This window comes from Bombus terrestris, chromosome 12 (genome assembly GCF_910591885.1).
Source record: "Bombus terrestris chromosome 12, iyBomTerr1.2, whole genome shotgun sequence".
Lineage (NCBI taxonomy): Eukaryota > Metazoa > Arthropoda > Insecta > Hymenoptera > Apidae > Bombus > Bombus terrestris.
The window spans coordinates 5,190,466-5,215,602 of NC_063280.1; the positions used below are offsets into that span (position 1 = coordinate 5,190,466).

The 25,137-nt window shown below is 37.4% G+C and overlaps 2 protein-coding genes across 3 annotated transcripts in view; one reads left to right on the top strand and one right to left on the bottom strand.

Annotated features, from left to right (window-relative positions):
* The window catches only part of LOC100646875 (caspase-like), a 35,374-nt gene extending 11,987 nt beyond the window's left edge, over positions 1–23,387 (bottom strand). The window contains exons 1-3 of the mRNA XM_003399921.4: positions 23,203–23,387; positions 18,267–18,511; positions 3,403–3,578 (exon numbers count right to left, since the gene is read on the bottom strand). Of these exons, the coding sequence (XP_003399969.1) occupies positions 3,403–3,578; positions 18,267–18,511; positions 23,203–23,306 (525 nt within the window). The 5' untranslated portion in view covers positions 23,307–23,387. The remainder of the gene's footprint in view (positions 1–3,402; positions 3,579–18,266; positions 18,512–23,202) is intronic.
* Positions 1–25,137, top strand: part of LOC100642860 (alkaline phosphatase) — a 221,775-nt gene that overhangs the window by 134,138 nt on the left and 62,500 nt on the right. For both annotated transcript variants that reach the window (XM_012315244.3, XM_048411195.1), the window contains exon 3: positions 24,589–24,763. In XM_012315244.3, the coding sequence (XP_012170634.3) occupies positions 24,589–24,763 (175 nt within the window). The remainder of the gene's footprint in view (positions 1–24,588; positions 24,764–25,137) is intronic.

A 25,137-nucleotide genomic window follows, 5' to 3' on the forward strand; every position in this document is an offset into this window, starting at 1 on the left:
TCAACTATAAAACTCTTTCATGTTCCTTTGAAACGTCGTACGGATAATTAACTATGTCGTCTTTTCCACTTCCGTTAGCGAGCGCGCCGCCTCTCCACTTGTGAAGAACCGGAAAACCCAAGCGTTAGTGCCTCTTCCCGCTAGCGAGAACGAGCTTGTTCCCTCAATCCTTACGTGTCCCCTATCGTCGAACTCTTAACTCTTTGTGGTTGGGATTAATTTCTTGTAACGAGAAAGTTTCTCTTTCTCGCTCTGAGCAAAAAGTAGAAAAATGTAAAAAGTAGAAGTTAATGAACGCGTGTTCTCGGATCTGACTTCGAATTTCCCGGCGGCTACGTTGCTTTAAATAACTATGGAAACCAGGAAAGGATTAAATTCGAGCAATGGAAAATTCGACGGTAGGGAAAATGTGTGTTAATTTATTTCAGGAATCAGGAAGCGTAAATTTTCAGTGTTTGATGGCGTTTGCAGAATTTTGGATATTTTTGAACCGTCAGTTGCTCCACCTTTAGATTTCCTATTTTTATTGTGACTATGAAATATTTTCAAACACCCCGTTGTGATCCATCACTTGTAACAAGTACGTTACTTGCGCACTGAAATACCTGCTAAATTATGCACTGCTTGAAAAATTGTTCTATACAAAAGTTTCATCATATAACGTATGTGCTTTCTTCGTAAATGGGTGCATTTCAGAAGATCGACCGTTTTCAGCTTTTTCTATACGAAGCATTATAGTTTTTACAACGCTGATCGAAAGAATATAAAATTCTGGCCAACATTTCTGTATTTTGTCATAAATTTGATAACTAATGAGGTATCTCGTATCGCTTATCGAAAACGTTATCAAAAGACTCGCGTATACGTGTCGATTTAAAGAAAAAAAATTCTTACAGAAAAACTATCTTCTCTGATTAGAACACAGTATCCATTTCAACGATTACGTACTAATGTCTTTTTCATTCCCCCTGTTAATTAATTGCTCTCGCGTGAACTCAGACGAGCAATATTTATAATTCTACACATCGTCAACGAGTTCATCGCGTCAAATTTGTTTTGCGATTTTAATTTGCCCTCGAAATATACGTTGCTGGCCGTACTGTTTATAGAAGCCGATCGTCGAGTGTTTCTCCGTATTACCAGTTTATCCTGTAAATTCTGTGGTTGGTACAAAAATGGCTCCGCATTTCCAATAACCGATTGGAACACTGTTAACGCGAATGAGCATTTTCGCAAATCTAATTGTGGGTAACACACTGTACCGGAAACACAACAAAACGTTACGTTGCAACAAATTGACATATGCTCAAACAGCTTGTTTTCAAATTTTCATTATATCGCACAAAACATGATTCTGTAGCCGCGGACTCCAACAGATGAAAACGATTTGACTGTATGGATTTCAGTTCAGTTCAGAAAAGGAAGTAGTTTCGCCGACCGTATGAAAACTTATCGGAAAAAGGAAGGACGGAAGAATGGCGAAGATCGTAAAACAATAACGAAATGGAAGTACAATTTTCTCCTGAATAAACAAACTTCTTTCTTCGCGGTTATCGCTTTGTCCCTTTTGCATGGAAGTAGTAATAATTATTCAGCGCATTATGCGATTCTTTCGACAGAGTTCCATTATCTTGTGGGATATATAAGCTGTTTGCTTCGACTGGAAATGATAAAACATTCCAAACAATAGCCAAACAATGTCCTTACAAAAATATAATGCTTCGCTGTTGCTGATTTTCAATGGTCTCGAGCATGGTATTTATCAAAAATGTATAACTATTCAAGAAAGAATAGAATTGTTTCTTGTACGTGGCCGTGGATAATTATCGTGTACTTTTGAAAGGAGATTTGCAAACAACAGGATGAAGAAATAAAAAAAAAAAACTGTTACAAGTTATTATTTAAAAGTGCTTGGAAGATTCAGAAAATTTTACGATCTCCCATAAAACGGAATAATTTATTATTGCGTCTCGCTGGATTTGTCTTTACAAACGTTATCGTATCATGAATAGGAAATATGGTATTCCGCTTAAAAGAAATTTACGCGACTTTGAAACCTTCCTCGCTGCTCCACACACGAGAAGCTATATATTCTAATATATATTACATACGATATATTATACTTCTTTGACATGTTCACGTTTTTCTGAGATATGTGTTTCGCAGTTTCCAGTTAAAAGAGGCACCATGTATATAAATGTTTTGCGGAACCATGAAAGAGTTAGGAAACACAGCGTTTCCACGGTAATGCGCTTCGCGTTGCAAATCCTCAAAAGATCATCCTGAAGCAGAGAAATGGAAAGGGAGTCAACCTGGATTACATCGCGAACGAAATCAAGATTTACGTTATCGTCGTGTGAAATATTTGCGTTATCCTATTGCCTCGTCGTCGCTTTATAGCTTGAGCTTTTCCCGTTTCCGTTTTGAAGATCAAATAATTTTTTAATAATTCCGCGATCGTATTGCAAGCATTCAGATTTTTATACACACGAGAATCGTGCACGTCCTTTTAATTTATAAAGCTACCGTCGTATGTGCTGTTAGTTGTGCACCCGCTTCAATTGCCAGCAAAATTACTCGGCACCGCTGCTGCGAAAAGCCCTAATGAACGAAGTATCATGAAAGTTGAAGAACCGAAACATTCATGGAAAGAATTTAGTTAAGTATACATGCAAACCATAAATACAAGTTTCTCGTTGCTTTTGCTACCATCTATCGTATTTACCTTCTTTAAATATTATGTCTCCGTGAATCTAAAACGAACGTCAAAACGCGAAAAATTGAGTTCTTTTTATAGGAAGTTATTCAATTACTCGGATATTGCGAAAATTCATATACATGTGTATGTGTGTGTGTTTTCGTGATATTACAATTTCTACAATTTATTTAGTAATATTTTGTAATAATAAATTCAGTATGGCTAATAAATTCAGTATGGATTCAGATTGTTGAATTTTCTTCTATAATAATAACATCTCTTTTACGACGTGATGCGTATAATTTAAATATCGATTACCCAGCGACTGGATATTTGTTAAGGCCTAAATTTCAAACTCGTCATGGAACTTCTCGCAAACGGCAAATAGTTTTCACGGATGAATATTGAATCGTGTGCGGTTCAGGATATCTATTGGCAATAACCGAAGCATGTTCATTAGCAAGGTTTAAATTGAATATTTGTCATTGACAGAATGCCGATACTACGTTCTAAACGCTTAATCAAATAATCGTGTATCATTATAGAACTGTAACGTATCATTGTTTTGCACGTGTGTCAGCTTATGCAAAACAGATAAAAGATCACCAATATAGTACATCGATATTAATAGATATTCGATCTAAAGCTCATTAACGACAACAGATGATCACGTTGAAATCTACAATTGATAAAAGACAACTGACCTGAATGAAAAATAATTTCGGTTTGCCTGCTAAGCTGGTGCATCGATTGCCAAGGAAAGGGCTCCAAAGCATTTCCACTGGATACACATTGTCGGCTGCATACAGGACACCCGATTCTCCGTGCGACATAGCAGCTACGACCAGACAGTCGGCATCCGTGTGGTCTTCCGCAGCAGCTTTAATGAAAGGATTAATTAATTCGGTGGTGCCTGTGATAACGGCCTCGGACTGTTTGCCGGAGTAGCTGATACAGGGAACAATATTGGGAAAGCGAAGCTCTATGCGACATTTCGATGTTCACTCTCGGAAATCACGTAGTCTTTGGAAAGATTACTATTTCTGTGGATGTAGATTATCCTACGTCTTGATACTATCGCGATACGTGTATCAGATTCGCTGACGATTACTGTCATAGACATAGTGGGCAAGTAAGCTCTACAGGTGTTTGGAACTTGGAGATGTTCGAGGTATTAAGGTAACCGTGGTTGTCGAATGTTGTTCGAGGCTTAAGCTTGCTCGTTTTTCATCGATTCAAATCAGCATAGTCGATAACGTGCGAGACTTTTCATTTTGGGATTCAGTATAAGTTGTCGCGTCTAATAGAACAAAATTCTACTTCTCCATTACAGCTAGTTATTTTCACATTCGTAAATGTTGACTTAAACTATTCTACTGGCTTATTCGTATCGTTTGATATTATCTTGTTCAAGTACATCAATTAATAATATTACTACGGCCCGTGATATGGTACCTATGATTGAAACTACAGAAATAAAAGTCCTCGTGTTAAATTTGGAAACCGCACGGAACAAGTATGTGTCACGTTATAGATTCGAGCGGTGCGCGAGTTTCCGCACTAGATTTAATGAAAGGATTAATTAATTCAGTGTGGTCCACAATAGTGATGACCGAGCTGTTTACCGTGATGGGTCATACGCAAGCAAATCAAGAGGTTAACGACGACACGTATTGTTCGTTTAACCTCTCACCCTTTCCGATTTGACTGTTGTGTTACCATAGCAAACACCGTCAGACTTGAAAATCACTTTTGCAAACAATTCGAACTCGTTCATCGAATCGTTCACCAAACGAACTTTCCAAACCTTTCGATTTGCTCTTTAAATTTCAAAGCAATTCAACTCAAGCCATTTTCGAGTCATTTCTTCCTTTACGTTTCTCTTGATTATTTCAGATTGGTATTTCTTCTTCCTTCATTTCAAGTAAAATATGTGCGATCTTTGTAATTCGATTTTCTTAGAACTATTCGTTAAAAGAATTGCATTTTTGCTTTTTTTTGTAATCGATAGCCATTTCGGATATGAAATTTACGAAGATACGAAATGATAACTTAAACAGTTTAACCATTTAACAAGGCGATTTTTTTTCTCTTTACATTTTCAATTCTATGGCGTACAAACGTTTCATTCTGTTTAACGATGTAACAATTAGTCCGAATCATCGAGTAAAACTAAGCGGATTTCATTTTTCTTCCCGGACAATACTGTTCTTCTCTTTGTGAATTAGCTTTATTGACTCTCCGCGAACTTTTTAGCTCTTTATATAGCGATGCAATGAATGTTACGTGTGATTCGCTGCAAGATTCTATAATATTGCAGAAATGTACCTTATACGTATTAATTTTATTATGTATTATTTTTAATATCTACTGTCTTATTGTGCTTTCACTAAAACTTTACTAACGATGTATTCTATTATTATTAAGTCCGTAAATCATCTTAGAATCAAGTAATCTACTTAAATCCGATGTACTCGAACCAATTTGAATTCTTTTTCTATCGTAGTAACGTAAAATACCGATACTACTAGATAATAATTAAATTACTTAACAATTATATTAATCATATCTAACGAGATCAATTATTAACGTCACATGACTCACTCACTAAATCTTTACGAATAAGTACTTTGTTTCGAATTATAATATACATTCCATTTTATATTTCATAGCCTGCACAGTTTTGCGTCTATTTTCTTCTAAATATGTAAACATCCACAGTCAAATTTTATCTATACAAACTTTTGTTCTGCCTGCAAAACTTATTTATAAGGATTATAAATATCGTACTTGTATATTCACCTCCATGAATATTCCTCGCAACTCTCGCACGCGAAACCTACTTTTTAATTTTGCTAGTATATACCGCGTGATAACGTGACTCTGAAATACACATAAAGGCCTGCAAAACTATTCAGGTAATTAACTTTTTAGCCGAGATTTATAAAGAGATGGTTGAAATGAATTTTAGATAATACGGGATTAAAATATAATGGGAAGAAAAGACGAAAATGCAATCGTGCCACATTTTACTACTAACTACTTTAAATACGTCTAAAAAATATTATCCAAAAATATTTCCATCCCATTCGAATTTTATCCGTTAATTACTTTAATAGATATTCACGTTATATTTCTCTTATCACTTTCTGTAATTTTTCATCGTTATAGAGACCAAAGTGTGTGAAATTACCGCCTTTTTCCTTCTTTCGTGTGATGCAGTTAGAAAACTAATTTTCATCGTGGTCTCCGTGTATGATAATTCGTTTGTGTCTGAAAAACAGACTTGAAACGACTAAAAGATGCAGCTGACACGTTTTAGCAATGTCCATCAGGACTACGGGCAAGCAAGAAAAGTTCCAGAGAAGTTGAAACGTTCTTTCGCACAATACTGTTCCCTTTCCTCGGTACAGTTGTTTGGAATGCTACCGTTGGAAAAGGTACTTCGCGAACTGAGGACAAACGTATAAACACGTCCTCCACTCGTTTCCTGTATACAATTTACCGCTACTTGCAGCGCCAAAATGTTTGCCGTTGGAAATTGTGAAATACCATAGGCGTCAAGCGATATTGTCGTACGTATTAATTCTTTACAATATTATATTCCTACATACATTTTTCGTGTGTTTAGATTTATTAAGAACGTAGTCTTTGAGGGAAATGTTTAATTCTATCCTTACATCTTCTTAAACGAGTTTTCAAGTTTTTAAATCTTCACGTTATTCAATTCTCAAATTTTCATTCAAATTTCCAAACACTCGAATTGGCGAGTTCGAAATCTCAGATTTCCGATATATCATATTTTTGAAAAGCGGCTGAGCGTACCGAATACAAGAACAAAATAATTCCATTACGAAATGGTTCGCGAAGTTAGCAATTTTCTCGGCTGCCTGCCAGGTTAAACAAATAAGCGCCGGGAGCGGAGAAGAATTAGCGCGGGGAGGCGGAGAAAAATCTCCGTATAATTCATTCTCGAACAGCAGCGGGGCGATTTCACGCGCTATTTGCTTCGGTGCGATCCTCCGGCCCGTGTATAAGCGCAGAGGACGTAGCAGCCGGTGAACCGTTCGCGTTCGAAAGAACTTGCTTTCGACGATTATACGCGTCATTGTAACCGAAGTTTGCTCGTTACTTCGTCGCTTGCTCCGTCACGATCCATCCGGACGCGTTAATTAATTCGAACGAATTAGTTCAGTCCGAATTAATTATGGAATCGGACGCGGTCGCTCGTCAAAGTATTCCACGAGGAAACCAACTAGAACGATCTTGAGTAGACAAAAGGATGCGCAAACGTACGAAATAGGATGTGCTTCGAGGTAATTGGTTCGCAGCGAGGGTAAACGCGAGACTGTTCCTCCCTACCGCATCTAATAACCCGATACCAGAGCTCTCTTACTAACAATATCCGCTAGCAACATCCACTTCCGCTAGGAGGAAACCGGTGTGCCCTTTCCACTGATCAATACGCCCTACTATGCTACAAATTCAGAAGTTTATTACCGGTGTCAGTTGATGCTTTCTCGGCGAATGCAAATCTAGTACTCTGTTGGAGGCGTGAACGGATATGTATGTGCATGCGAGCTTATTTATAGAGGGCGTTGCGTGATTTGTAGGAATGGCTTATGATCGATACGTGTCCGATGGAACGGAATAGGAACGTATACTTGGTCTCACCGGCATCGAAACGTGTTCTTCGTCTATTAAAAACCAAGAAGTTGTGCAAATATACGTAAAGTGATTTACATATTGCTTTGTCGAAATACGAAATGTGTATTAAAATAACTAATATTTTATAGAAAGATATTGCACAAATCGGATCCATAAAAAAAAATTTCGATAATTTGAAAAGTGTGTATGTGTGTTCATCATGCTAAAAATAAAATTGACGGATATCGGTGAAAGGAGAGATATTAAACCACGGAATTTCTTAATTCAGGAGCTAATACGATATTTGAACGTGTCTCTTTGAGACAACCGGTATAGCTGTGGCCATTCGCGGGCGCATACATTTCAGCAAGCTTGACGTTAAAGGCAACCGCTGAAACAGGGCTCTTGGTACGAGCAAACGAGCCACTCTTCGTACCGTTCGAGTCGAGATGCGCGAAGCTTCGAACAGACAGAGAACGGGATATAGGGTGACAGGAGCACACCATGCCGAAGAGGAGCGTCAGTTATAGGAAAAGGAATGCAAATAATTATCCGGCCGGTGCTGGTCACGTTTTTCCACGTGCACAGTTTACGTAATTTCTCGCTGGCCGTTTCGATAAACGTTCAAACGTGATGGGGGTTACATGGTCTCTGTGAAATTCCTGTAATTATATTGCCACCAACGAGGATCATTAATAGCTCGTTTCGTGTACGCTTTCCGTTCGCGTGCTGTTTGCTATTTTTCGTTATCAACTCGATCAAATGGGAAACGAGGCTCTCTTGGCGCGGAATTATTACGTTGTTTTACTCGTCGTTTCGCTTGAGAACGATACATATGTATTTCCACGTTTCGTTGTAAAGTGATACGTTAAAAAGAAGAGGACGATACGAAACATTTTTTATGGTATATATAACGTTGTGCCGGGTAAAATGGTCGAGTGTTGAGTTTGATGAATTTCTTGCAGCTTGCGAATGTATGAATTCACAGTACTTTCTACGAGCGAATATCTCGAATGTGTATTTCAAACGAGGATCAAATGGATACTTGGTGGATTTTAGAAATGAATTTCGAAATCACACTCGAATCAAAATACCAACACATTTGAGTTTAAGTAAAGTCAGACATTGGAATCAAACAATGGAATGTGCAAAGGAATTCGATCGAGTTTGAGAGTCAGAGAATCAAAGGATGGGAAAGCTTCGTGGAATGGTATAGCGAGTTCATCTAATCGTGAATTTGAACAGTTACGGAATTCAGGTGCATATAGATATACTATATAGTAGACCATATGGAAGTTAAAAAGTTTAGTGAAATGCAAGTGCTCGTTCCCAACGTGTTTAAAGAGAAAGCGCGTAGAATCAAACAGTTGAAATTTACAAAGTAACAGAAGACCAATTTCGCGAACTTCTTAAACATAAAGCAGGTGAAAAACACGGAACAGCCGTACTATTGATTCTTTCAGCTAAAAATTTAATCCAAACTAAAACATATGAAATGCATATGTTTGTATAGAAGAGTCTTCAATAAAGTGAATAAAATGGAATTAAAATTTAAAAGGATATATAGAGTAGGAATACTATAACAAAAAGAAAGCGTAAACTGATTTCATTGCAATACGTAAAGGATTTCGTTTGAGTTTCTCACATATTCGTTGAACCGATTTCACCTAACAATTCCACTATTCTTGCAGCAGGAAATTGAAACATTTATCACACTTCACATCCACAGTCACACCTTAAATCGAACTCTTTTATTGGAAAAATTCTACGTTTACGTAACTCATGATTGAGTGAAAATTATAAATTGTGTCGAACACACAATTACACAATCGTTTCAAAGGAAAGAAGCGAATGATCTTTTGGTATCTAGCAAAAAACGAGAACTTCGGCAACTGAAAGATTCTAGCAGCGGATTCTTCCGCATCTTTGAATGAGAACCCAGCACGCGAGATAGGCATCGAACGGATGCGCACCCGATGCTTCATTTTCAGTCGCCTGGAAATCGCCTGAACGCATGGCAAGCGTTCGAATCGAAAAAAAACGGAGAGCTATGTCTGACGAAATTCGCTTAAATCGAACGGCGAAACGATATGTCGAATCGTACAACCTCGATGGACGTAAATGATTAAATTTTTCAACGTCGTCCGTAATCGGATCAATGTGTGCCCAAACCGAATTATACTCTAATACTAATTTAATATTTCGACCATGAATTCTGCACATAAAAACAATAAAAATGGCTCATAAATATATACTCTGTTTGATCTTGTTTTCGAGTCACGTATAGCGAGCTTTTTATTTAAACTGTAATCTGCATATCTTCATCAGAGATGTTTAAAATGAACAAAATTCTTTGCTCGCGACTACAAAACTAGATACGTTTTATCACTGACTGTCCTACTCTCTCCATTTCTCCAGGTATTATTCGGATTTTCTTTTGTTGGTGGATAAATAGGTGAAAGAAATTAATTCAAGTACTTTCATTTTCCTATAGTATTATTGCAACATAAAATTCCGACATAAATAGGGCATTCGTTTATATGAACAGTTTTTATCGTCGTCCTTTGCAGAATCCACTGTCGAAGCGATTTCTCGATGCTGCACCCTGAATACACGTCGAAACTTCTCTTTTGCTACTTCCGATAATCTCGTGAAGGACAACTTCGAAAAGATACTTGAAAACTGCTTTCCAATTTTTTCGTTTCTACTTGCAGAGTAAAGTTTATCCGAGCTTGGACAGTAAAAATTATGCCCGATCGCCGGAAATTGTGGCATGACCGCCGTGTTAGATCCACAAGAGAAGAATGAAACTGCAAAAGCTACGTTTCTCGTGCGCTTTGTTAGCTCGATAACTATCTTCAAAGCGAACGAATAAGACTGAACGGATTTGTCTCTAATTTTGAATTAATTATTCTATTTCCTTTTCCTTCACATTTAGATAGAAATACGTTCCTTTGCCTATGATATTTGACATTGTTTGGTCCTTTTGATCGTCTTATACCGGTAAAGCATGACTTATCAATTATAATTGTAGCATCGATATGTAATTATGTACGTTCATGAAACTTTCAACAATTACAGTAATGGTTAAACAAACCAACGTGTTGCTCGTATGTTAGTGTTTGAGTAACACACATCGATGTACCCATTCAATTGTCTCATTGTTTCCTCATCAATATTATTCAAATCGTTAAAATTTGCGGTTTCAAATTATAACCGTCAGAAGAGAAAATTGTAATTGTTCATTGCATTATTTAGTACATTGTTCTATAGCTCGTTTGGTTTATGTTACGTATTATCATCGGTACATTAATTATACGATTATCGGTGTTTCTAGCTAATACGATTATCAAGCGGCGATAACTGCTCGTGTTTGTGAGATATAACATTGACTGATAATAATAGAAATATTCTGAAATCGAAGGTTTAATATATCGTTGAGAGATATTGAAAGAGAGAGAAAGAGAAAGAGAGTAGTATTATCTTTGCAATTCAAACTTCATTCAAATTATTATTATTGAAAGCATTAGAATACTATTTTTCTAATGATGTTTGTCGTTACTTCTTAAATTATTTATAAAAATGATCGTACGTAATATAAACAACTATTACAAATGGAGTCTCAGCTAGTAGTATCGTTTTGTCAGAAGTAACTTTAAGCGAAATTTCCATTAGGTTACTTTAATTTTTATTTACTGGACCTTTATTTCGTAAACTATAAATGCAAACTAAAATGGAATACTTTGAAACTAAATCGAAACTGCTCTGGTTTACCTATAACTCAATCAAAAATCAAAGCAGAACCGATACATCATAACCCTTACTTCGGTAACAGCATTTGATACTAACCATCCATAACTTGAAGTATCAGATTTCCTACACCTCTGTTAAACATCCATTGGCACGTGGCCAATATGGACAAGCCTTAACGCGTGCCGAGCTATGAAACAGCTAGTCGGCCGTGAACTGAATTATTAAATCGCGTCCGATATTGTTATGCGCGCTACGAGCAATTGCTTCGAACGTTTTCACCTCGTTCACAACGTCGATTCACGTGCGATTATCCTTAGCTTTTAAACTGTGTGATTTTAAACTGCGCATCCTGTATACTACCGAGGTGGCACGTCGATCACGAGGCTGTTTTAATCAGGTTCGAGACGTAACTTTCTTCTTCTCTGTCGCGGATTAAAAACCACCCTGGGCAAATTTCACCGGGGATATTTAACTATTTACCAAGCCTGTTTTCACCCTTTCAGCCGGCGCTGTCCGACGAAGAGTGCCGGAACTGCTATTTGCTCAGCAAATAGAAGTCGCGTATACGCTTGTTTTTTGCTTCCGATATCGAATCCAAACGCGACGATACGAGCGCACTGCGCCGACTAAACGGCCGAAAAAAGATGAAACTGTTTATTTATTCCGAGTTTTATTTACGAACGAGAGCAGATAAAAAGAAAAATAACAGATTCACTCGAGTATTCTTGTCGACTTGTTTTGAAGAAAGAAGAGATGACGAAATTATTGAATTCACGAATTGGTGAAATATCTTGAAATATTTTATGTGCATGCGTCTAAGATTTCTCTATTGTACTTTTATTTTATTTCAAACTATCTTGTAGCTCCACCTTGACGTTAATGCTTTTGTTCACATTCCGTTTCTTCTTAATCTATTCCTTTGAAAATAATGTTGTAACTACGTATTTTGTCAAATGTTAGAACACTTTACTGATATAAAAACAGAACATCTAGTAATATAAAAATAGAAAATTAAATCGTCATTTGACTGTATGTAGGTACATACACCTGCAATATAGGTATCTATTCATTGCATTAAAATCTAAATTTGTTTTTATTTGACTTTTGTACTGGTCGAACAAAACCCTGTTTGCGTGGCTTCAATAGGGACAGAGTATACTTGAGAAAATTGGTGTTCTTAAAATATTCATGAAACTGTGAAGCATTTTACTATTTGTTCATCCTTCCCTTCTCGTAGTTCTATTAGATTCCGATGCACAAAGATCTATGTTTAATACTGAATTTTACAAAATGTACAATGTATATTTATCCTATCTGAAATCACTAGAATATGAGAACAGTGCCACAAATGGAAGCATTTGCCACTTAAACAATTTATTCACAGTTTGATCAAAATTTGACAATAACTATCTATATTAACGGAACATACCACGATTATAATGAGATATGGTCTAGCGTGCGATACTCGCTTTATTATTGATATTTCCATCGTACAAACAGCCGATTGAGAAGCAAAAATTTCAACGTCGTCGAGTGGCTAGATGGAAAAAGTTTCTGAACTCTTCAGAGTCCAATCGAATTCACAGAATAGAAGCTGAGCTAACATGGCACAGTGCCAGAAATTGAAGCATTAAAAATAGCGACAGCAACTTTTATAAAATATATAATCGAGTCAGCTTACGCAGCTACGCGTTCAAAACAGTTTCTCGCAACCCCGTTGCCGATCGTATCGTTGATACGTGCTGCTGCTTCCGTGCTACTGCACGATATGTAAAAATTAAATCGGTATAGCCGATTCGACCGAGTTAGCTCGCTATACGTAGATATTTCCGTCGACGTTCTGAAATATAAGTGTCTTATACTGTATCTCAAATTTCCATTTTCAAAATCACGATCTCACGAAAAAAATTGAGATCCTGGATACCGCGTTCGCATCGTTGATTTCCCGAACTCAATTGAAACGTGTTCCGCATATACGTACATTTTACACGCTGGTTACCTTTTGTACGCTCAATTGGGAAATTGTTTTACTGCTCAATTATGGAAAAAATGCAATAATTGCAAAACAGAGTAAAACGAGATCCTTTGTAGCTTTCAACAGTTATAATACGATAACATTTATATTCGCTTAAATTTAATCTAACGAGACAGTAAAATATAATATTCTACTCGATGTGCCAGTAATGTATTTTATTGCCATTAGGCAAAACACAATCAACATAGCAAATTGCAAGAAACAGCTCATCGCCCATTTGGAACTAACAGTGGACGTATTTGCGTAATGTTCTGATAATGTTCCATTGGCGACGGTATTATCTGGCGACATCGTATGAATAGTGCAATGGCAATTTTTCATTCGTGGCCAACGTGTGCGCGGTCGAATAAAACAGCGATCATTAAACCTGTTTAATTACACGCCGTTTACAAAACACCTGTCGACCGGCCAAAAAATTTCCCGATAACTGTAACGACACGGAATAATTGAAAGTCCCGTTCTGCCGGCTGAAATGGAACTTTTAGTCGTTGATGAAATCGTGCAAAAAAATGTCTGCGAATGGCAGCAACATTCATCGAGGGAGATCGCAATTTTTTTTTTTTTTTTTGGCTTGTCATCCAATACTTCTCTACATATTTCTATCATTTTTATATGTATTTCGAATTTATTACTTTCATTGTATGTTTCAAAAGTAAAAAATCAAATATTGACTCAAGCCATCGGCTTTTAATAATCCTTTTAAATTTTACATGTATTGGCAAATTAAGCTGAAATCAAGTAATATCGAATAAAATCGAGAAACGAAGTACATAACGTGATACGCGTTTTCGAAACGCCCGTAGCTCTAAATACAAATTTTTCGTTGCAAATATTTCCGTGTTTACAGGCTACGCTCATTTTTTATTAACCCCAGACTTTCAAACATGTAGAATGAATAAAATATCTAGTAGAATTTAACTCTAGTCCTTCGCCTTCAAAATTGGCAAAAAAAAAAAAGAAAAGAAAAAGAGATCGTACGAAAACGAACGACGTGGAAAGCGAGGCAGATAAGAGGAGAAAAAAGAAAAAAGAAAAAACTAGCTATAAACGGTACATGAAATACAGTCGGTGACAAAAGTAAGTAAACAGATAGTGTAAGTACTAGTACTTGTATTAGTCGTATACACACATTGAAGATTCATTTACTATACGTCTTTATAGTATATAGGTCGTTTAGTACATAGCTGAAATTAATATTTATATTTTTCTGTAAACGAGTCGTATTTAAACGAAATCTCATTCATATCTATTTCCACTGCCTGTCCAGTTACTTTTGTCCTCGACTATCTCTTGACGCATCCCAGGCCGACGGAGTATGAAAAGTTTCCTCGCTTATTATAAAGTTCTGCGATCATCCGACTTTCTGCTCCACTACGCGCATACGCCCATATATTTCGCGTGATTGTCTCTACTAGTTATACCTTGGTGGAAACCGGTTACTTGGCTGGCAGAAGGAAGCTTAATGAGCTCGTTTCATTGTAAGATGTTTGTGCAACTTCTCGTAACGTTCATTCATCGACGTCATCATTATCCATGCTCGGACAATCATGTTCAAGAGACGACAGACCCTGTTATCCTTCCTTCTTTTTCCTCGCCAAACTTTCGACAAAGACTTTCACGAGAATCATTGATAGAGCACTGTCGCTATTTAATCCTTTTCATATAAAAATTTGCCGAACAAAAAAACGCGAAACCCTGTTCAAGGTTGACCAACAGTCTCTGTCAATTTATCCCCGATCGATTCAGAGTAGGTTTACTATCGGGATGAAAGGGAACAGTGGTTTGGTCGATGAATGAAGTTTGAATTCAGTTGTAGATTTTAGGAATGTTTATCGACCATCGACGTTCTTCTTTGTTTGCGCCACTAGTCTTTAATCTTGTACTGTAAAAAAGTGCACTTCAATCTAATCCATCGTAATTTATTTTCTTCTTTGGAGCAAAAATTTAAGAGAGAATAATCGCGACTGAGTTGATCCAGAGGTTAAGTATTTTTCGAATATTTACGAACGAGTTACCGATTTGCTGAATGAAAGCTGAAAATATTTTACAGCGGAGCATTAAATCTGTTTCAAAGTAAGAAATTTGGAAAATAATAAATAGATTTCATTTAAACTCGCGGCTTTTCACTAACAGCAACTATGTACATATCGAAGAAACGTTTAGAGAATGCAAATTTTATTCGAAATTCGTGAGTTTCAATAGGAGGAAAAATTGAGGGCGGAGATACTTTTTATGCATCAAACATGCAAATGGGAATGTCTTGCAAGGGAGGTTTGAGGACTGGAAAACGACGAGAAAATCGCGTGTAAACACTCGAGTCTATTTCAGCATTCCCTTTGCGTGTGACACGAATTTTATCTGACATTTGTGCGTCATAAGGAGACAAAAATTTGAGATCTTTTATGTTAAAAATTCAGTTTAAGGAATAAAAATGATCTTAGATATCTTAGCTTTTCGCTATTTTACTATTATACCGATAAATATTTTCATCAATAATTTAAATATTACTTTATGTTTGCAAATATGTTATTCGTGAAACCAAGTCAAACAAACATGGAAAAATGCTGGGATCATCGTTAAATATTTAATTCATCATTTCCACTATTAACGCTATTGTTTTCCCATTTCCCGTTTCAGCGATATTTCCGTTTGTATTACCAAATTCCATCGACTCTACCCCCGGAGATTGATCCTACGATACAATTATGCGATATAAAAATGCGATAGAGAATTCAAAACACCTGACAAATTTTCATAGGTCAGTTATACATCAATATTTTTGCGACGAATAAATTTAATTCCATTTCCGAACAGCCCTTCAATAACAAATTTCCACGATCCGTTTTTTTCACAATCATTTAACCAATTAACGAATATTTCATTTTAAAAAAGGTGTTTAAATATCTATCGAAGAAATAGGCTTGATTTTGAATTGTTCGTTAGTGGGACTCGCAACGTTGTCGATATCACTACTAAAACTTCCAGGTATCGATAATGATCTTAGCTACACGTGACCAAATTTAACTTTATCGAAATCATGCGCTACAGACCCAATCACGGTTAAGTGATTAAAATAGCAAGAAATTTAGTGCACGAATCATCTTCCGTTATAGGTTACTGAACTCTTTTCAAGAATTTTTATCATGTCGAATACTTTATCCTTCTTAGAAAGATTACAAGCATTATTTGAACATCGCGTTCTCATTGATCATTCAGACAACAACTTCTCCAATAGTACATGACTCTCGTACAATTCATAAATATTGTCTTTCTTTTTTTAGTCATATCGTTCTATATACATTTAATATTATATATTATACCTGCTTAGAGTAAAGAAAATATTTAGTAGACGATTTATCGTTTTCCCATCGACCCGACGAAAGGAGCGATACAGATATCATAAAACGCGGACTGCAACCAAGCCGTTCATTGAAATTCATCGTTCGGATAATCCTACCATGGAAAGGCGTTTTAAATGAAACCCTTCAGAACGTTTGTTGCGATCTATGGATGATTCAGGAGCGCACGATTTACGAGCTTCACGCTTGCCCGACAATGTAAGAACATCTTTGTTCGACGTCGACAAAAGCGTTTGATAAATGTATGTCGAACACGGTGGTGACGCCTATTGTGTCAATATTTGAATGGATCAACGATAAATAGAAGAAAGAGGAAAGGAAAAGAATGAATCGAACGAGAACGGTTCCTGGTGACTTTTCATGGACAGTTACGCTTCCGCTTTTATCCTCTTTTCAAACGGTTTACCGACGATTTGTTGAGCAAAGGTTCCAACGTTCGCCAAGCCACGCGAGTTTTATGGCCACGTTACGGCTCCCCGCACGCTAAGCGAATTTAGGAACATCGGTTTGCCGAGTTCGCGACGAATATGTTTCGAATGTGCTCGCTGGAAAACAGTGTTCCACGCCTGTGTCACGGCCTCTGTTTAAATCTGCTGAGGATTCCGTATAAATTTACACGATGTGTGCCGCTACATGGAATTTGAAGATCACAATGAAATTGAAGAATACAATGGAATTTAAAATTGAATTGTTCCATGAATTATACGTCTAATATTCCGCATAAAGAATCTTTTTCCTTAAATTAGTCTTAGCCTCATGAGTAAGAAATATTATACGTATTTGTTATTTATATTCACGAAGATAGTCAATAAATTATTGTTCAAATGGAGGAATATTCTTTTTGTATTTTTAATAAATAATTCGAGAGGAAATGCATATATATAATACTATTGTATACGTTTAAACTTTAAATGTTTTATACGCGTGTATAATCAGTCAGCAGGATACATTTATAATTACACGTAATCGGACGGTCGAAACCGATGATTCTTTTCGTTTGAGGTAATTCAGCGGGTTTGAAAACATTTCGATTTAGAAGGCAATCGCAGCAGAATCAGGTTTTCAGTCGACACGGACTATGGCGGACTACATCAAAGTGACGTTACCCAAATAATGGATACGCGATTCGTTACCCAGTCACGGTCAAAATGAATTATTTCACGTATTATCCGTCTCCGCTTGCCATCACGGATTGCACGCTGTTTAACGAGCAGCACAGAAAAATGATTAAAACCTGTCCCCGGCTACGAATAAAACGTGGTTTGCGCCCCAAATCGCGTTATACCCAGTCCACTCGCATCGCAGTCTGCTACTTCGAATAAAAAATTTCAAAGCGGAAACGATCCGCCGGAATTTATCGTAATTTTGCGAATGATTTTCATGCAATTTCACGCGGCAGTATCGAGGGACCAATTGCAAATTGCTGGACCGGTTTTATTTTTGTTTTCAATTCTGTCACGCGTTCGTTATATCAATGAGCAGAGGAAATTTGCAAGTTTATCGTTTCAAGACAAAATTATTTTCGTGTCTTATCGGATGGATCGCGTCAGATTTTGTACGTAATGTCGTTATTCTAACGGAAATAATTTATAAAATGATTAAAATCGTAGTAAATCATTTTCAATTATTGATTCAAGATAAATTAATGATCTAAGTGGAATTTCATTTGTAACGCCGTTCGCTCATTTTTCATCACTTCAAAATGACTTACGGTGTCAAGCAAAGAACCAGTTCAAAGAAGCTTCTTTCAAGACTTTGGAAAATGTGTGCTTACCGTTTTGCACCGTCGACAATATCGTTTTAACATTAAAGTCGAGGTGAACTCGAACGTCAAAGCCAAGGTACTTTAATGTTTGCTCCAGTTCCTTCAAATCTTTTTCCCCACCAACTCGTGTATCCAGTTTCTTGAATTTGACGTGGCTGAAGATTAACGCGATACCTCTTCGTTTGTGATTCATGTTATATACTTCCGAATGTGGGTCCAGATTAATTGTGCAACTCGGTCTGTCAAACTCATTCCTAAAAAAAAGAAAAAGAAAAAAAATATATGTAAATTAAAGAATTACTATTTTTCTTAATTTCTTAACGAATGAGCAAATACGTAGACGTAAATGTACTCCAAGAAGAACATAGTTCACATTTACATAGAAAATTGCACAAAATTTTTACGATTTTTGGCAAAATAGTATCGCGAACTATCCTCCCATATCTTATCTTCAACATATCGAAATCATATCGTTTGGGAGTTATCCTATTTCTCTACGAACCCTGTTTCAAACTTCCTCCCAGCGGATATACACATTCAATATCCCAGAGGCAGTTTACGCAATTCGTATTCCGCGTGGAAACAATTTATTCGTTCGATTATGGCGTCGACACGGCGGCGTTACGCGAGCGAACGGTATTTAATTAGGAGATTCATATTCCAATGTAAATTCGATGCCGTAATTCGTTCTTTCCACTCAATTCTAGTCCGTCTAATATAGGACCTGTTAAACGGCGAATTACACAGCTCGAAAACCCTTCTCATTCTGTTTTACGATCGTTGTACATGTTCGCACCCGGGCTCGCGGATTCGCAATAACTAGCGCGCGTATATTTTTGCCCGTCGAAAAATTTCTCTGTTTCCGAATTTCGTCGATCGATACGGCGCGATGGTAGGAAGCCGGTAAAAAAAAGCAGAAAAAAGAAGGAAAAAGAAGAAAAAAGAATGAAACCGAAACGCCGCAACGAAGCGCGTATCCGCAATTTCGGTGTCGACGTCGCACGTTGACAGTTTTTATGTTGCTCGTAAAATTTTGGACCTGGAGAAGAGAGTTGGCTAGCTCGTTTGCCAGGACAACGGTCCACAGACGCGCGACAAATGACGTCTCTAGGAGGCGAAGGTCGACGCTAAGCACAATTCTGCAAGAAACTTTTCGACGTTTATGCGGCCACAAATCCAACGAATGAACATTGTCTCGGTGTTTGTGTATCGTAGTTTATCTCTAAATAAGATATAAGTTTCTTCCCGAATGGTATTTAATAGTATCATCTAAATTAATACATTTGCTCGATAGTAGCAATACGATGATTTATCCAACAGAAATTTCGACTGCAATGGACTTTGGAATCTTTCAACTCTGCATTTCTCCAACAAAATACTTCCAACATTCTACCTTATACTTGCGCCAACTTTCCAAAACCAAACGCAACCAATCGAGAACTGTACAAGCTCGAGTTCTCCGTGAACGTTTAGGAAACAGCTGTTGGAGTACACTTATAGAAAGCTAAACGAAAACATCGGAACTCGTATTTCTTGGGCACCGTGGCAACTTCCGGCACCCGAATTCGAAAGGTTTGCCTCTGCTGGAAAGGCGCGAAAGCGTATAATCTGTCGCGAGAGCCTCGCCCTCGTTCCAAAGTGTATTAGGCTGTTTCGTACTTTCCGCTCACGTACGAAAGGTGCACGCTACGAACGGAAAATCTTGCTCGCTGGTGGAGAGAGCGTCTGCAATCTACGTTCGCACAGAGGCGCACATGAGCGTGCACGAGTCCGCCGTATCATCCGACGGTCGATTTAATTTTAACTTAGATCGCAATCCCAGGCTAAAGAACTTCCAAGTAATGGTTCGACCGTTTTATCGTACAACTACGCTACCCTCCTACCTCCTTGTAAACGTGTGTACGTGAGCTGATCGAACCAGTCGCGTGTTCGGTGGAGTTAGTATACGCGATTACCACCATTTTCACACGATGAACACCAAGTAACACGCCGTGATACTACGACAAATCGGATATAGAGATCGGTATTGTCGGGGAATCGAGTGAAACTTTTTCGACTTCTTGATTATTATTTAATTATTTGAAAGACGAAACGCTTGATAATGGTACTTCGCTATTCGAGCTTAAGAAGCACGGGGTGAGGTACAGATTTTCTCGAATGATTGCTTTAATCAATGATGGAAGAAAATTAAAAATTGGTATTTGCGTGTTTTGCTAAACAGTTCTTTCTATGTTTGAAATAAAATAAACGTAGTGACGATAAAGAATTTCGTGTAGGCGATTGAAATTAATTCTGCAATCGATACACCCACGAGAGAATCGAGATCGAGTGCCCCGCGCTATTTCTACGATGAATACTTTTCATGAAAGCGATTGTATCGTTATTTTTTAATTATCGTACTACTAAATGGCGCATTTTACAACTACAGGTGACACGATGTTCCTAAACAGGTGGCAATTACTATCGCATTTACAATGCGCGTTCGTGTTGTAGTAGGAGTGTACTCTCAGAGAGAAGTATGGTGTTGTGTTTGGAACTTAGAACTCTATGAATGCGTGCGTCAAAGGCTATATACTTGGTTGAATTGCGTGCATCTATGTGCGAACGTCTGTGTAGGATTGAATCCTCTTACGGAAGAACAGCGTGTACTTGAAACGAAGTTCCAGCAGGCATAACCAACAATTCCAACGTGCTTTCAGAATTTAGAGACTTCTCTCTGTGAAGAAACAATAGTGTAATTTTTATATATGCAGATATATTCTGCGCCTTGCTTACACTGTGTTTAGTACATTGTTGTGAAATTCTGTCGAATTTTTTCAATTTTATGTTAGAAATTATAATTACTCTGCCGCGTGTAGTGTTAAGAGACCCATTTTCCGACTATAAAAAATTCAGAGACATCTAATTTCGATATCTAACACATACATATACCGTATATCGTTCTCGATTTTTATCGATGTTATTGCGGCACAACATGCAAGTTGATATTACTAGTTCAAATTGGGATTAGGTTTTATGTATTTACGTGCATTTACATCCATTCTATTGCTTATGCAATGTTTACTATCTCTGGTACACGATCGTAGCAAAGGTACTGCTTACGTTTAGCTATAAACATTATTACGCCAGAGTCCATTCATTACACCGTACTCAAATAAATTATACCTTTAGGTACTTAACATCGCTCTCGAAGCTCACCTTGTGAACAAACAAATGCATAACATTATGCATCGCTGTTTAAACCTTCTACCTCTTGCATAACATCGAACAAAATCGAAGGGGAATGAAAATATTATTTTCTTCTGTTAAGCAAACATCATTAATAAGGAAATAAAAATCTATGCAATTCATTGACGATTTTACGCGTCGATTGTAACTGAATCGTTTCAAAACCGTAAAAACCACCTGCGCATCGCTCGCAACACGTAGCAAAGCGAACGAAAAAGAGAGGTGGCGGAACATGAAAAACAAAAGAACGAACGAAAGAGGGACACAAAACGTCAGCCAACGATGCTGGATAGGGCTTTTTAAACGGCTGGAGATAGCAGGTTGCCAGTTGAAAGACTCTTCCCTAGGTGAATGTAGAGACACGCTTTCATGGGCGCGCAGTCGGGCAAATTCGTGCACGCGGACGCGAATAACGGGGTCTTGCTTGACAAAGCCCGCTGCAAAGTGCTTACAAACTAGTCATAAATGCGCGCGGACCTACCGCCCATTACCAAACAAACGTTCATTGGGAAAGAGAAACGAGTTACCGGTATTATAGCAGTTCGTCGCGTTTCCTTTGAACTCGAAAACATTTTGTACCGACCACTAATTCCAACCCCTGTTCCCTCTGTCTCGACGTCGGGAATATAAATCCCCGAGCAACGATTATAACGATCCAGTCCAATTGAGGGAAGAAGACCGTCGGCTACGAAATTGCGATTGGGAATGAGGGACTGTCAATTTTGTTTTTAGCGAGTTCGAATCTTTTTCTCGTCCTCCATGATTAATACGGAGATATGATAAACTAGTTAATGTAACTGGAGGATCATTTGGTTCGGAGATTTTATGCTTCTTTTCGCGAAGGACAGGGCGAGTCGCGAATTTTCTGCAAATTTTCCTTAAAATACGCGTAAATTGGAAGAGGGTGAAGTTCGACGATTTAGAAAAGAGGCTGAGTGTTTTGTTTTACTATAACTGTTCCTATCATTTGCTATATTTTCGATGATAAACGAAGTCGGGAAATTGTCGAAGAGAAAAATTCCGATAAGCTTTACCCCTCTATGGTGTGAATTTAATACTATGGTTGTACTGTTACTAATCTTTCCTTTCTTAGTGAAAGTTTCAAAACATACACATATATATACATCTCTCGTTAGCTCAATACTCTCGAAGCGAAATTATACTCCGTTTAACTTCTCCAAATCATAGCCGCGCGGTAACACGGTCCTCCTTAATATTTCAGAGTGCAATAAGCAGACACCTCGCGCGACATACAGCCATAAACTGGCACGTAAAATTAATTTCAGCATAGAAATGTTAATTCTCAGCCGGTAAATATGCATATATCATGTGCTGACCGTGCTCCCTGCATTTTCATACACGTTGGTAATATACAACCGTTCTAGATCACGCGAGGCGGTTTCTACGTTTATTGCGTCGTTGACGCTTCACACGTAGCCTAGCGTAAGTCACGTTTATCAAAGATTTGATATCTGAACACATATATGTTACTGTTTCCGTTAGCATGTCCGCTCGAAGAAAAAATATACCGCTTTCTCGTATTTTCTGAAACCATTTCGAGGACACCTCCCCGCTGACAAATAAAAATCGATCATTTTCGCTGAAGATCGACCGTTACGGTCCTAGTTCTTTACTTTGTTTTCAATGTTGTCGTGTCATCAAAGAATATTCATTTATCTATAAACCGATCTCTCAAAAAAAGTGTTAAAGCACTCACTTTGGTTTTGTAGACATCCAACTATCCACTTCGGAGTGCGAGTTTTCATTTTCTTCAAAAAACTTTTGACGAAGTAATTTCTTGCGCTCTCGTAATGATTCCATCGTGAATATTGTTATAGTTGTCGGCAATAAATCCTTGAATAATGTTGTCGTTCGTAATCACTGTTACAGAAAACCAATGAGGAAGAGATGGCGTACAGTTTTATAGGTAGTTCCTTATCTTATCGAAGTACTGATATCGTATTCGTTATTGATATCGATCTTTGTTACTGGAATCATTTGTGATTCGCAAAGCAAGAGAGGGAATCAAAATGCCGTATATTACTAGCGCTTTTCTAGCCTTTTGGTCGCGTTATCAGAACCGGAAACTCGCATTTCTACGGACATCTGGATTATAACAGTGTCGTATTATTACTTAAATTGTACGGCGATCGATTGGTTCGTACAATTTTCAAATAATAAGAAAACTGTCGGATGTCAGCACTATTTTACTCAAGGTCGGCCTTCTACGGATAATACCATCAAGATTTATGTACACCAAGGTTCCGTTCTCTCTATTCCACTATGTGGTCTCTGACCTCCCAACTTCCCGCAACGTGGTCGCTAAAGAAAGGCCGATTATCATAACGCACAATGCGCTCGACGAACGTCCAAAATAATTTATGAGGCAACCCATAGAGCGCTCGTGCCGCATCAGTTGCGAAATGTTTGTTTTACTTTTGATAAGAGCAGCATTCCTTTTATCGTGATAGATGAAAAGACACAAATGGATTAGCAACGATTTTTTCTTTTTCGGAGGGATTTTTCGGTGAATACGAAATTATTTCTATTTCTTTGGAATTATTCGAAATTATTTCTAATTCTCCATCCTTTCCTTTATTTCTAATTGCAGATATTTATACGTATGATGTTAAGGATTTTTAATATATTTTAATATCTAACTTTTATTGTTTAATATTTAATGTCTCTACTGATTCGATATCGAATAAAGAATCAATACAGCATCGCACGAGATGTCGAAAGCATTGTTTGGTCAATGCTGTAGTCATCGTATGCATTACTATCGCTAATATATTTCTTATCGCTTCTATATTGATCGTGCTGGAGGTTATCGTGACTCATTGCTTCTAATACTACAGATTTAAAATATACATCGTTTTGAAATATGACTCATATCAATAGAATTACACGACTGAAAGTATGTGATTCATTAATAAAAAATTATATCATTGTCATTTACAATTACATGTACGCGTTCGAGCATTACCGAATCGAATGTTCTTCCCGGTTGCGAGTGTTTTACGGAGAATAATCTTCTTTCCCATAACATAGCGGATATTTAAAACTGATTTAAAACTGATCTACCATTTCTGTTGGTTTTTAGACGTATAACATGGACGCCCAAGTCGGAGAATCGTCGGCATGCGCGACGGCATTACTCTGCGGAGTTAAAGCCAATTACGAGACTGTTGGCCTGGACTCCTCTGCACGCTTTGAGAACTGTTATTCCAGTTTTGATGCCCGTGTACCGTCCCTTATCAATTGGGCGCAGGAACAGGGTGAGTAAATACACGAATGTCAACAACTAATGCAAAGGATTATGTGCAATCGCATCCCATTCGCTCCGATCAATTGCAACTTAATTGGTAACATCGTTTACCTTGACAATTGATGTTTTCTGAAATGTTTCCTTTTGTTTCTCTCGTTTTATGAAATCCTGCACTTTGCCCGTTTAAAAATGCTAGATTTTATCATGAAATAAGAATCGCTGTGAACAATAATTCCTATTTAAATTGTTCTTTGCAAAAAGTAAATATTTATATCTCTTTATTTTAAATAAATTATGTTTTATCTTAAACAAATAACGACACTTATCATTAAACCTAATTCGAACATGATTCACATCAACGGATGACAATTAATACTTGTTTCA